Genomic DNA, 10,929 nt, shown 5'->3' with positions numbered 1-10,929 from the left:
TACTGTTTATTTCTTTTTTCTTCTCTTGCCTGTATGTTTAATGATTGTTACTATATATTGTTTATTTGATGTAGTGTACTGTGTAGTGTAAATTTATCTGATGTAGTGTGGTGAAACATGGTATACTTTATCTATTTTAATATTTACCAGGCTCATATGTAGTTTTTATAGTTACAAAGGTATTGACTAATATCCAGATGCTCTATAATATTTGGTGTAATTAAGATGGTGCTTCACTGCTTTAAGGATCGAAGGATAAATGTGGTCAGCTCTCTGCTATAAGACTGCTATAATGGCACCAGTCATGGTAGTGAAGTATGTCACATTCAGTTGCTCTGTCTCAATGTTGTTGTTTTTTCAAGCACATCAGGTAAATAGCACCTAAAACAAAACTAAATTTGTCTCTTTTTCATTGATCTGTTGATTCGTCTTTTTGTTTTGTCTTTTTGTCTGTTTCCCAGCCTTCTTGCCTTATTCTGACAGCTGTCATTAAAATCCTTGCCTGTTCTAGTCAACCATGTATTCATTTTGTTGTGGAAAATAAAACAAGCTATTTCAATGACAGAAACACAGCTGGCATCACAGATTATGCAGGTTACATGCACACCATAGTAGTGTTCCAGAAAATTCCAATTCCCTTGCTGCAATACATATTTATGTTGCCAGAAAATCTGGTGGGGAAGTAGTTTGTGTATTGCATGCAAAAGCATGGCCTTTATAAGGGCAGCTCTATTACATACATAAAGAAAGAAAGAAAAAGTACAAATAAATGTATAAAATAAAATATGAAAAGGAAAAAAAAAACAAACAAATGGGAGTGACTGGAAGTTTTACATCTGACAAAAAGTTACAAAAATACTGCAGTGAAACCTCTTGAAGTACATGATGTAGGGAGCTAAACAAAAGCTCAGATGCTTGTGTTTGCTTTCATACTAGCATAATCATGTTAGCAATAACATAACTGCAAAATAGGAATCAAAGTCTTCTTCCTCCCCCCAAAAAATGAACAACAAGATGGCAATCCTCTTTCTTCTGCCTTACTATACAGTTAGATGTAATGTGTCCATTGTTCTTGGCGAGAAAATTCTTCCTTGCATTAGCCTAATGTAGCCTAATGAACACTTATTGCAACTGCTAATTAGGATTTCAACCTCCAAAGCTACTAAAAACTTCAGAAAAGCAAGCATCTTCGCTAAGAGCTGAAAACAAAACCCTAAAGGAGTAATTATCACAATGACAGTCTTGTGTAACACACTGAGTTTAGAAGATATATTGGGACTCAAGAACCGGGAGATATTATTATTTTTTTGGTTTAAATCTCACAGAAAATGTAAATCTAGAATTGGTTATTAGCTACAATTACATTATTAGCCACATTTTATCAGCATATATTCCCCCTTTATGAAACCCTAGTCTAATACATTGGGAGCTACTGTACTAGGAGAAGACACACTATAAAACATTGTGTCTATAAAGCAAATTACTGCCAGAACACTGGAGCCATGCTCCAAGACTCTTTAAATGATTTTAAAATCGAATCCTCTTTAAACAAATGGGAGTTTTGTGGTGTTTTCCCACTTGGGGCAGTAACTTCAACCCAAATGGGTATTTCAGCCTTTTCCTCAAGGTACTAATTCTCTTCCCTGCTCCTTCATGCTAGAGTGCAAGCAACCCCAGTATGAGCTAAAGTTCACTGTTTGATAAATCCAGCAAGATCACATCCTCTCCAAAAAGCAAAGAGTTGATCCTGAGGCCACACACTAGACATCTTCCACTACTTGGCTGTGCCTAAAAATTCTGTCTATAAAAGTTATGAACCAAAGAACCAAATCTTCCGCAAAAAGCAAATAGGTTATCCTAAGGCCGCCAAAGAGAAATCCATCCATAATTTGGCTACTCCTAGATATTCTGTCCATAAAAGTTATGAAAAGAATCTGTGACAAAGTGTAACCCTGGCAGATTCCAACTCTACCAGAAACAGATTTGACTTGTACTGGTAAAGAAAACCATGGTTTCACTACAATAGTACAGGAACTATTGCAGTAGCCCATAACAATGCACCAAATAGCTCATACACCGAAAATACCCACCCCAGGACACCCCACCCACTGTGCACATAGTCATAGCCCTTCTTTAAGTTCATGAAGCACATGTAGAGTGGTTGGGCAAACACCCATGCACATTCATGCATCTCTGAGAGGGTAAAGAGCTGATTCAGTTATCTATGGCCCAAAATGATATTGTTTCTCCCTTATCAGAAGTTACTAACAGGTGGACTCTCTTCTTCAGTGAGGCAAAGTGCGAAGTGTGAATCCCCTGTAGTTAGTGCTTATGCTATACATCAATTTTAACAGTCCAGTGGTAAACCTGCTTTTCCAGTGAAATCAATTTCCAGCTTACCTGATGGTGTCTTATCACCTGTGCCTGGTAAGGATGGAGTTGCAAAGGATTTAATCTCTGAATCATTGATTCAAGAAGACATCCTGAGTATGTTTCCGGTGCAGGATATTGTTTTTCAGGTACCACTCATCGTATGCCTCTATGTTTACCAGACCCCACAACACCTATAATAATTTTTACACACCTACACAAAAAGCCTATTCATGAATATAATATGCCTGCACATAGTGCTGACATTTGCAGTACATCTGCAGTAAACAGGGTATAATTCTGCAACCTCCTATTCCTGGTGACTTTGAAGTATCTCTGAACAGGATTTAGTCCAGTGACTGTTCAGATCAGCGTGAATGGCAGCTGTGACCTGTTGATTTTGTTAAAGAAATCTAGCTGGGCCTGTTGATAACTGAATGATCACATTTAAAATGTCTTTCTTTCTTTGTACTTTTAAAAAATGTGCACTAAGCATACCACACAGACATATTGTTATATATAATAATTTAAAGTAAATGTATAAACATCCATCAAAAATGTTTCTTTTCTTTAACCAGTTTGTTAGGTTTTGGAAAATTGCATTGAGATGCCTTCTTCATATGAAAATGTTACACCTATCTACTCAGATCACATAATGTAGTAATATGTCCAACTTATAATTCCACAGTTGTTCTGTTTATTAAAAACAAATGCACAGTGCATTTATAGACAATTATATACATACACCATGTCATATAAAGTGGCAATATTAGTCAATCTGTTATATACAAACACACTGACAGTACTTTTCTATAAAGGCAACGTTTGGCTTAATGTTTAAAGCCAGCATGATCATGAAAATGTTATGGAAAAATCTGGGTTTTTGTCTGACGCTATCACAATATTCATACCTGACACTTTGCAACTTTGGCATCAAAAAAGACATCAAAGATCATATACAGCTAATTACTTGTATGATACCATTTATAATCATGTGTTGTGCTGTAGTGACTTTTAATTTATTTTGTTATATAAGGCTTTAAAAATAAGGAAATCATAAATATATTGTCTGGGGAAGGTTCTTTAACTATGCTAAAGCCTTTCAAAATAAAGTCATAACCAGAGCTGTTACAAACAGAAGACAAAAATCCTGAATTTAAATAGTAATGGCAAAAAAATGTTTGTTTGGCACATATCCTGCCCCCAAATAATCTACTTTACAAGAGCCGAACCGCTTAAAATCAAGTCAGTCCATACAACTGTACAATTGAGATTCAGGAAAGTTCACTTGAAGGTTTACCTTTGAGAAAAAACAAAAAACAAAAACTAGTTTTAGGGCAGTTACCAAACTTTTAAATTGTTAAAATTTCTATAAATGCAATTTTTATGTTCCAGTGATAATGTCTCCAGTGTCCCATTGGAATTGCAGTTATTGGTCTTTCCCATTAGTTTAACTTGGGAGCTGGTCTTGTTAGCACAAAATAACAGCAATGGAAAGTTACCTGGCTACCAAGTAGTAAGACTTTTCTATATGGGCTTACACTATACAGTGTGATGGTTTAATTCTCTGATCCAGAGCAGATGTAATTAAATGAATATATATTTATGAACAATTTTATATCTGATATTTTTTATCAATGTCACAAAAGGCGTGTAAAGAGTATCTCATATAATGTGGTACTACCATGGTGCGTGAACATTAACCATGGCTTCCTGCTTTAGCAGAGATATTCAGACCGAGAACTGTCACTTTTATAGGTCATTTGGGAGTCTATGCTTGATCGGGAACACAGGAGCATTCGCTCTGATTCATTAGTTGGTCTCCTTGCCCAAAGCTCAGTTGGGTGAGAGTTCAGATTTCTTTGTTTCATTGATATCGTCTCAAACTTGACATAGCTTTCTTTTTCAAGGTCCTCTTCATTCAATCCGGTGTTGCGTCCTTTGCAATAAAGAGCGAGAATCTTGTAGAGCAGCAGGATAATAAGAGGTAAAACCAAAGCACAGGCAATGCCACTTATGATGATGAAAAGTTGGTTTTGCCCACCATCCTCTACATTGTCCAGTGTGTAAAAATCAATACAGGGATCTTTTCCAGCAGCAGTACCTTTTGCTACAAGGCAAACTGAGTACCTCATCCCAGACGACAGTCCATCTAGGAGTACTTTTCCACTGCCAGCATTAGTCTCCACTGTCCTTTTAGTGTCATCCTCACCATAGGGTGAATATACAACTGTAAGTGGAGCATCATTTGGTAACCCATCTGCAGTCCACAGCAACACTGCACTGTCAGCTGTTTCCTCAACAATCTTTAGGTCCCTAATAGACTTTGATGGGTCGCTTTTCTTGCTTTTTTCATCGGCTGCAAGCTTTGTCACGTTGCTTCCTTGCTCATTTTTTGCTTGCTTAACTTTAGACTTTTGTAAACCATTGCTAGGGGTTGGCTTTAACTTTCTATAAAAAGCAATTGTTGATGCTCTTGGGAGAACCGTCGACGTAAATGAGTCAGGAATGAATGTCGGTGGAATTATTGTTGTGGCCACACTGCTTGGTCCAGTGCCAACGCCAGGTCTTAGTGGGGGGACAGTAGTGCCAATGGTACCAGCAACAGTGAGAGAAATGGTGGCTTCCACACTGCCGGCGACATTCTTAGCTTTGCAGTTGTAGTTACCAGCATCCTTGTACAGTATTCCATGCAAGCTCATGATGGACCATCTGATGCCATCTCCAGGTGACTCCTGGACTGTAGAGTGGAACAAAAGCAGACATAGCTATATGTCATATATCACTATGAAGCTTTGGATGAGGCTTGAGTCAGCATAAAATGCCCAAACTGTAAAAATTGGATAAATTATGATTTCCTGGAGCTTTAATATTTACCTGTGTTACTGACTGGTGAGCCATCAGATTTAGCCCAGTAAAGTGTTGGTGTTGGAAAACCTGAAGCATCACATCGCAGGAGAACATTGCTGCCCAAAGGAGATGTGATCTTGGTTGCAGAAGTCATCACTGATGGTTTTACGCAGTTTTCAAGTTCAGCATGCTGAAAAAGAACACCTGAAAGATTTTCTGGTCCAGCACAGGTCAAAAATAGATCCATCAAAATTACTGGTGTCTCAGCCATTTTGGAAATCTCAATCATCTTGGAGATTTTACAGTCACAGAACCATGGATTATCTTGGAGGCCTTAAGAAGAAAAGAAAAAAGGACACGTGATTTTGTCAGTTTCAACATTAAGAAAAGTGGATACTAAGATGGTATTCTAGCAGTGAAAGGGCAAAAGATAAAGTCACATTTATGAAAACTCTTTAGAAGTCCACATTGAGCTCTAGCAATACTTTTCAAAGAGCTGCAGCGAGTATGGTGTTATAAGGAAAACTACAAATTACGCTGATGCTATTCATCAGCCTACAATGCGTTTGTATTTTTAGTTCTCTTTTTGGCTTTAAACTCTCAATTTAGGCATAATAATTGAACTGTGGAAGGAAGCCTTTCATAAGCGAGTAATGAAGTTTACTTTACAACTCACTGTAAACACCTGGTGCACACAATAGGTAAGCACATGTACCAATGGATACTAAAGCCCATTAAGCAGATTAGTTTGTCTTAACAGTGGCAAAGTACCTAAGCTGTGCTTGGCCTTCCTCCAGTTTTTTTGGTAGCATACTTTTTCCATTAGCTTAGTGTGTTAGCACAAATATCGAACAATCACTAAAAACATAGTTGTAATCCAGTTTAAGAGAATGGCTACAGACTTTTGTGTAATTGCACATTTATTGCACTTTGAAAATAAAGTTGTTGATAACAATTCATCATTAATGACATTCTGAAAGTCTGTGTATAGTTGGGATTTAATTCAAAATAATAAAGTTTAGCATAGCTCCTATTTAATATTAACAGAAAGTACTTTTATGATACACTAAAGAAGTTCTCCTCCTGTGCATGGCCTATTTTTTTCCTGTCACTTAATCCTGTATTTCCTTCAGGTACACAGGGGCTCTTCTGGCATGGATAAACTATCTGGCCCTAACCTCAGACTGTCAGTGCTCCGAAGGTACCGGAGACATTCATTCACTTGCATACAAAGAAGAAAAGACTAAATAAAAAATAAACAGCGTGTGATTTTGCACAATTATTAGCACTGCCATATATCTGATGGCTCAGTTGATTTTGTGTTTACGTACTTTCATACTGTTACGTTGTTAGTTTCATGTCTTTTGATATTTGGCATTTGTGTGCAGTCATACCAGGTTGGACTGTCACACATTGTTTTCTGTTTTCCACTTTAATGTGGGGTTCTTTTTTTCTGTCAGTAGCCATTTTTTCTAGTGTAAATAAGAAAATTGTTCCAACATTTATTTCAAATAACATACATTAAAACGGTCTGAAATTATTTATGTTATTCCAATAGTATAATACTATTTTTTTCTAAACTTTTTGTTGAATATAAACCTGAAACCTGAAGTTTAAAACTTTAGTTAAGCCTTGTGTGCACTGTGTCTGAACTTGTGAATGTGAATCTTCAGGTTAAAGCTCAGACACGGGGGGTTTCTAGAGGACACACGGTTCAGACTTAACCACAGTTAAAACAAGGCCACCGCAGTGGGGCTTATTAATCTGAAGTCTGGACTTTGACCCAGACAACACAGGTCTAAACTTGTTCCTGAGAAGTAAACTACAGCTCCGCTAAAGGCAGGGAAACAGCCCATAAACACATTAAGGGGTTTGGCTTTAGTCTATCTTTAACAACTTGATATGCAGAGTATCACAGATTATACTACAAGTAGCTTTTTTTCCATAGAGTGATCGAATTAATGCAACTTTCTTACTTTGTTTTTCTCTCTTTCTTTTCTCTCTTTGATTCTTTCTAAACACATCCACTTGTATTGTGTTAATTATTTTGCAGTTAATCAGGCAATAATGTACATTTAATGTAAGCTCTGCCACTGCTTAGATTAAGCTCATTTGACTTTTTCCTGGCAGACACTACTGCTCAGTGAGAACAAATCTGGCTAGATTAACAGGTGATAGAAAGAAGTTCCTGGAGTAATTACAAATAACCCCAAAAGTGTCCTACAAACCAAGTCAGACAGAGCATTTTATTCTTACCTAACACTACTTTCTGGGAGGCATTAGAAGATACAGGTAGACCATTAAATGGTGGCCATATGTCCATGAGCTCAGAGGGTAGGGTGGTTAATTTGTTGCTGGATAGATCCAAGTAGGTAATGTTGCGGAGGTAAGGAATTGCCTCGGTGGGAACATTATTAATTCTGTTGTTGTGAAGATCCAGTGTCTTCAGCATTGGCATCTCTTTGAGAGATTCCCATGGAAACATTGAGATCATATTTCCATCCAGTCTGAGCTCGTGGAGCACTTTTAGGTTGTAGAAACTTCCAGTATCCACTGAGGTTATGGAATTATAGGTAATCCAGAGGTATCGTAGGTCCACCAAGTAGTAAAAAGCTTCTGTTGGGACTCGCCGTACCGCAGTTTTTTCAATACGAAGTTTGACTGTGTCCACGGGGACATTGACAGGGATGTCAGACATGTCTGGGTCATTGCACAGCACAGATCTGAAAATCAAAGAAAGAAATTTATCTCATGTGAGATTTATCTCATCTCTATGATCTCATCCTATTAACAGCTAATGCCTGTTTTATGAAGAGTAATACAGATACAGATGTTTTAAGGAAACACTGATCTTTCAAATAGGTGTAACATTGGTATACATCCCTTGATTTGTTCATACATACACCAGTTCTAACAATCTACACTGTATGTATGATGCTTTAATTGACATAATTGGATATAAGGACAGGTGACATATTCAAGGAAAAACCATAACTCTTGGTCTGTACACACTGAGAGGATCTTGTGGCTGTGTTATCCTGTACTAGCCTCCCTTAGAGGGAGTTGTCATGACAAATGAATACATAGCTGTTTCTGAGTATAGCCTTCTTCTAGCAATGATTTGTCCTATGAGCCTGACTTCCTCAACTCATCACTCAATGGGTTGATGGGAATTGTGCAGTGTATGGCCTTTCTAGTCATCAATTCTTGACCTAATTGAACAAACCACCAAACTATATCTGAAGCAATCTATTTTAGAGGAATGGTGTTCCATAACTTCAGTGGAGTTTGAGAGACTTGTAAAATCAGTAGTAAGGTGCATTTCAATAGTTTGGGAAGCATGGGGTTGCCTAATATCTGATTTTTGTCATCTATCCGTATATACAAAGTGATTCTTCCACAATTATCAAAAAAAAAAACACAACTTTTTTATCTACTATTACTGTAGTACTCTGTTGTTTCTAGATGCATCCTAGAATATGGGTATAGTACTAATAGGACTAATTATGCTGGGGGTCATTAGGTCTTTCTCAGGTAGCCCTATAAATAGCTTGGTGCTATGCCAGATAACATACATTATGTTATTACGGATCAATACGGCCTACCTCCACTGTGAAGAGTTAATTAAATTAAATGCTTGAGAAACAGTTGCTTTTCTTAGAGCATGGTAAATATAAGACTTTATCATTTTTGGTTGCTAGATCTCCAGTTAGGATTTTTTTGGTCACCAAAAATTGGTGGTTTTTACATACACCATAAGTAAGCATGTAAATGATCCCTATGAACATATAACTTTCTGCTATACATTTACTTATTTAGAATAAGAGCACTGAAGGTGGCATATAGTTAAATTAAGTTCTTACAAGTAAAAAGTATTATCCTTTCACAAGATGACCTAATTAGGGGGCACTCGCAGGCTACATAACTCTTCATAAATTGAAAAAAATGTCCTTCATTTTTAGATATTTTTAAAATGTGCCACGTACAGTTTATGTATCCACAAAGCATTATTTACCTGGTTCCTGTTCCATCGGTGCGTCCATGAAAAACACAGGTACATTGGGATGGACAGAATGGATGAGCCATAGTGAGGCAGCATAGGAATGCATGCAGGCACAGAAGTCGTCGCATGATGTCACTGAATGCACCCAAAATGCTCACATCGAGGGGATCTCAGGAAAAAAGACATTCGGATGCCTTGAGAGACAGAAGAATTATTCTTCCCACTCCAAAAAAACAAATAGAAACAAATTAAAAGAGCTTTAAAAGTTCATAAGAGGCAGCGGTAGGCTGAGGATCTAATACAGGTGACCTGTCAGATTGACTGGGGTGATGGGAAGGAGGGGTGGGATTAGTGAAGGATTTCTTAGGCTTGACAGGGTCACGGAAGCTAACCAATGTGGCACGCTAGCCAGTTCTGGAAAGATGTTTCCTCACGTGAATCAGCCTTCTTCTGTTAATCTATTCATTTAGTGTTTTTGTTCTCTTCTGTCTTTCTTTTTTTAATACCACAGTGTATATTCAACTTTGACAGGGGCGTAATTTCCAGAGGGGTTAGGGGGCAATCGTGGCTCAAGAGTTGGGTGTTCGCCTTGTTCCCCGGCTCGGACAGTCTCGGTCGTTGTGTCCTTGGGCAAGACACTTCACCCGTTGCCTACTGGTGGTGGTCAGAGGGCCCGGTGGCGCCAGTGTCCGGCAGCTTCGCCTCTGTCAGTGCGCCCCACGGTGGCTGTGGCTACAATGTAGCTTGCCATCACCAGTGTGTGAATGGGTGGATGACTGGTTGTGTAAAGCGCTTTGGGGTCCTTAGGGACTAGTAAAAGCGCTATACAAATACAGGCCATTTACCATTTATGACCCCCCCAATAATCAGACCCAACCAATATAACCCCCCCCCCAATTAAATTATGAATTTTCTTGCATAAATAGGCTTTTGATTTTCTTTACTAATTTCAGGTATTACCAGCAAAATAGTTGCATGTTTGATCATCTGGGAATTTACCCTGACTTATTTATTTATTTAGAGAGAGATCTTGACCCCCCCAATGTTCAGCACAAAGTTACGCCGATGAACTTTGAGCAGGTCTGATCAGTCACGTGTTCACCTTATAAGGCAGTTTGGTTTGTCCCTTTGTTGTCAGCCTGTGTCTAAGATAAGACTGTGGATATGTTCATAAAATCTGATGCAAACTCCTTTAGCTGAAGAGATTCCTCAGATACTAATATATCATTTAGCTGAAGGACATATTTTAGACTGAGGGAATTCTGTCTGGCACCAGGGTGTAAAATGTAGTCTTGGATATGATTTATTGCCTCACCGGGAGGATCAGTAGCTTTAGGTATTGGCCAAATTCAACCTGTCTGCTGAAGATATGTTTGAAGTAATGCAAACTTTCATATTTTCAGACAGTATTTGCTAGTGGTCTGTTAAGTGTCTCTCTGCATCGAATCATATCTGTTATTAATTTCTGTCTCTCTTCCACAGCATGTCTTTCATCCTGTTTTCCTTCTTCACCCCAACCGGTCGCAGCAGATGGCCGCCCCTCCCTGAGCCTGGTTCTGCCGGAGGTTTCTTCCTGTTAAAAGGGAGTTTTTCCTTCCCACTGTCGCCAAAGTGCTTGCTCATAGGGGGTCATATGATATGATTGTTGGGGTTTTCTCTGTATTTATTATTATGCTATCCATTGTACAATATAAAGCGCCTTGAGG

The 10,929-nt window shown here is 38.2% G+C and overlaps 1 protein-coding gene across 1 annotated transcript; it reads right to left on the bottom strand.

The window, feature by feature from the left end:
• Positions 1 to 3,050: 3,050 nt before the first annotated feature.
• lrit3a (info leucine-rich repeat, immunoglobulin-like and transmembrane domains 3a) lies at positions 3,051 to 9,539 on the bottom strand. The gene is made up of 4 exons (XM_003443445.3): positions 9,236 to 9,539; positions 7,477 to 7,943; positions 5,248 to 5,553; positions 3,051 to 5,110 (listed from the first exon to the last, which is right to left on the bottom strand). Exons 1-4 carry the CDS (start codon positions 9,349 to 9,351, stop codon positions 4,089 to 4,091), a joined length of 1,911 nt encoding a protein of 636 aa, XP_003443493.2. The 5' UTR covers positions 9,352 to 9,539; the 3' UTR covers positions 3,051 to 4,088.
• Between the last annotated feature and the right edge of the window lie 1,390 nt (positions 9,540 to 10,929).

This window comes from Oreochromis niloticus, linkage group LG2 (genome assembly GCF_001858045.2).
Source record: "Oreochromis niloticus isolate F11D_XX linkage group LG2, O_niloticus_UMD_NMBU, whole genome shotgun sequence".
Classification (NCBI taxonomy): Eukaryota; Metazoa; Chordata; class Actinopteri; order Cichliformes; family Cichlidae; genus Oreochromis; species Oreochromis niloticus.
This window is presented reverse-complemented; position numbering and strand designations above follow the sequence as displayed.